This window comes from Charadrius vociferus, unplaced genomic scaffold, assembly GCF_000708025.1.
Source record: "Charadrius vociferus isolate BGI_N301 unplaced genomic scaffold, ASM70802v2 scaffold615, whole genome shotgun sequence".
In the NCBI taxonomy this organism is placed as follows: Eukaryota; Metazoa; Chordata; class Aves; order Charadriiformes; family Charadriidae; genus Charadrius; species Charadrius vociferus.
The window spans coordinates 60,538-63,220 of NW_009648346.1; the positions used below are offsets into that span (position 1 = coordinate 60,538).

Below are 2,683 nucleotides of genomic sequence, written 5' to 3' on the forward strand. Positions count from 1 at the left end.
CCCAGCCCTCCTGCCCAGCTCCACTTGGAACCACATGGCACAGCCCTGGTGCAGGAAGCTCAGGAAAAGACGCTCACAAGAGCTGGAGGAGGAGGAGGAGGAAGGACGAGAGGCCACCTGGCTTCCAGCCTGGAGAGATCGATGGCTCTCTCAAGTCCACGCACCGGTTCCCCAATTAAGGCAAAAAGTCCATTATAAGGAGCACCAAGAGCCAGGCACACAGCCCCCTTCTCGCTCCACCGAATAGACTGCGGCACCCAGGGAGCTCACGGGAGCTCCCAGCTCACGCCACCGCCCCGGACACCAGCCGGGATGACACCCACCCGCCCGGCCCTGCCCCTGGGCAGGGTGCTGGAGGGGAGGAGGAGTGGGTGGGAGAGAGACAGAAGGAAGGAGAGAGGGGCTGGCTGCCAGCCCTCCAGCTGGATGCACTCCCATCTCTCAGCACCCAGGAAAACCAGAAGCAAAAGGGGAAGGGAAGAGACTGGAGAAGCTGCAACGGTGTTTGAGCCCCTACAACTGTGAAAGGAGGCACCTGGCATGGACAAATCCCACTCCCCTCTCCCAAGGCCCTGCAGTCCCACCCCCGGCACACTGGGATGGAAGGTATTGCCTGCAGCCAGGCGGGCCTGGGGGTGCTGCTGCCCTGCCTTTGGGAGCTCTGCCCCCTACCCAGGAAGCCCAGACCCCCACGCCCACCCTCGCCACACCAGACTGGGCTGCGCTGGCCTCTCATGGCTCTGTCCACACAGCCACCACTCTCCCCTGGTGTCCAAACCTTGTTGCATGACACAGGGGAAGCGATGCTGACGGGCGCCCACCTCCAGTGCCATCACCCCTGCCTGTGCCCCCCCTCACCCTGGGCAGTGAGTGGGAGAGCTACCCTGAGCCACTCCAAGCCCACGTGATGGCATGAGAGTTACATACTCTGCAGAGGAGAAGGCCACCTCGAAGTTGTGGCGGCGGTTCTGAGGCGTCAGCTGGCTGTAGTCAAACGCCTCAGGGAAGAAGTTGTGGACCAAGGCACAGAAGGCCATGCCATCGCTCCAGCTGGATGAGAAGTTCTGGATGTCCACATGCTGTGAGGGCAGGAGAGTTACCGGGGGGCAGAGTGACCAGTGCTGGGGAGGGGGAAAGGAGGTGGCACTCACCTCGTAGCCTCGGGTCTTCGCTCTGCACCAGTCCAGCAACATCTGCTTGATGCTGTTGGCGTTGGGCACACCGAAGCTGGAGGAGCGCTGCACAGCGGTGGTGCGTGCTGCCGCAGGGTTTGGCATGCTGTGGCAGAAGATACAGGGTGTTATCCACATGGCACCCACTGCCCCAGCCAGCCTGCCTACAGCCCAGCCTCACCTCCCACCCTCCTTCTGCAGTTTCTCCATCATGGCCTTGCGAGCCTGCGAGGCCGATGTCTTGGGCAGGCTCTGAGCTTTCATCAGCTCCTTCTTCTTCTCAGCCTGGCGCCGCTCCAGCGCAGCCAGGCTGCTCTGCCTGGAGGCACTCTCGTCTTCACGGTCGAAGATGCTGGGAGAGAGACAGATGAAACTAAGGGGGCCATGGGCAGCCCAGCGAAAGGCACATGTTGGCCTCAGCCCATTGCCCGTCCTGGCACTCTGGAGACCTCCATGTCCCTGGGACAGAAGACGGATGGCTTAAGGTCTCCGGCTGGCAGACACATCTCCATGCCCATGGAGCAACCTATGAGGACTGCTGGAGACAGCAAGTGTTCCCCAAGGATCAGGAGGCTTTGGGGACATCCCTGCACAAGGACACCGCAAGCTGGGCAGAGAGGGTTTGTGCAAGCAGACAGATGACAGGGACCACTTGGGGCTGGCCCCAGGGAGGCACCGCCGCTCACCTGCCTGTCTTCTTGGAAGAAGAGCTATAGGATGATTTAGTTTGAACGAATGTGCTGTTGCCACCTGCAGAGAGAGAGAGAGAGAGAGAGAGAGAGAGAGAGAGAGAGGCCTTGGGCAGGAGCCGAGAGAAGCAGTGCCTGGGAAGTGGGGGGCTCTGCCCACACCACAGGCAAGGATGGCTCGGCGGCAGCAATGCCTCTGGGGTTATGCCCAGAGGATGCTGCAGGGAATGGGCTCTTACTATCCGATCTCTTCACATAACTTGACTCCATGGTTGTGGTACGGGAGGTCTTGGTGCCATCATCTGCAAGGGAGCAAGGCAACAGGGGATAAGCTGGGGCCGGGAGCTGTAGACACCCACTGCTGCCAAGCAGCCTCACATCCACACAGGGAGAAGTCCCACATGGCAGACCCACAGCCAGGGCAGGCAGAGGGGGGACAGACAGCATGTGCCCCTCAGGCAGAGCAAAGAGTCCAGTACAAAGGAGTGAAGAGCTGGAGCATCCCTCAGCCCCCTGCAGCAACTCCTTGAGCCACCCCGGGACTGGGAGAGCAGAGGTGTGGGGGACAGGAGACAGGCCCAGGGTGCAGACAAGGCCCCTGCCACCCCGATGGTGCAGAAGATCAGGTGGGAAGTCACCAGAACAGATCCCTTAAAGACCCCCAGGCAGGCTCTGGGCAAGCCAGAGGAGATGCAGCAAAATTTGGCCCTGGACTACAGTCCTGCTCCCAGAATGGTCAAGCCAGACCCAGGAGCAGTGGAGAAGGGCTGTGGCGGCAGAGTGCTGGGAAAGCCTCTGCACAGCCCCCCAAAGGGATGGCAC

General features: G+C 61.2%; 1 protein-coding gene across 1 annotated transcript in view; it reads right to left on the reverse strand.

The window, feature by feature from the left end:
• Positions 1-2,683, reverse strand: part of SMTN (smoothelin) — a 24,971-nt gene that overhangs the window by 3,054 nt on the left and 19,234 nt on the right. Inside the window, exons 15-19 of the mRNA XM_009885096.1 lie at positions 2,101-2,163; positions 1,859-1,922; positions 1,354-1,524; positions 1,152-1,278; positions 928-1,079 (exon numbers count right to left, since the gene is read on the reverse strand). Of these exons, the coding sequence (XP_009883398.1) occupies positions 928-1,079; positions 1,152-1,278; positions 1,354-1,524; positions 1,859-1,922; positions 2,101-2,163 (577 nt within the window). The remainder of the gene's footprint in view (positions 1-927; positions 1,080-1,151; positions 1,279-1,353; positions 1,525-1,858; positions 1,923-2,100; positions 2,164-2,683) is intronic.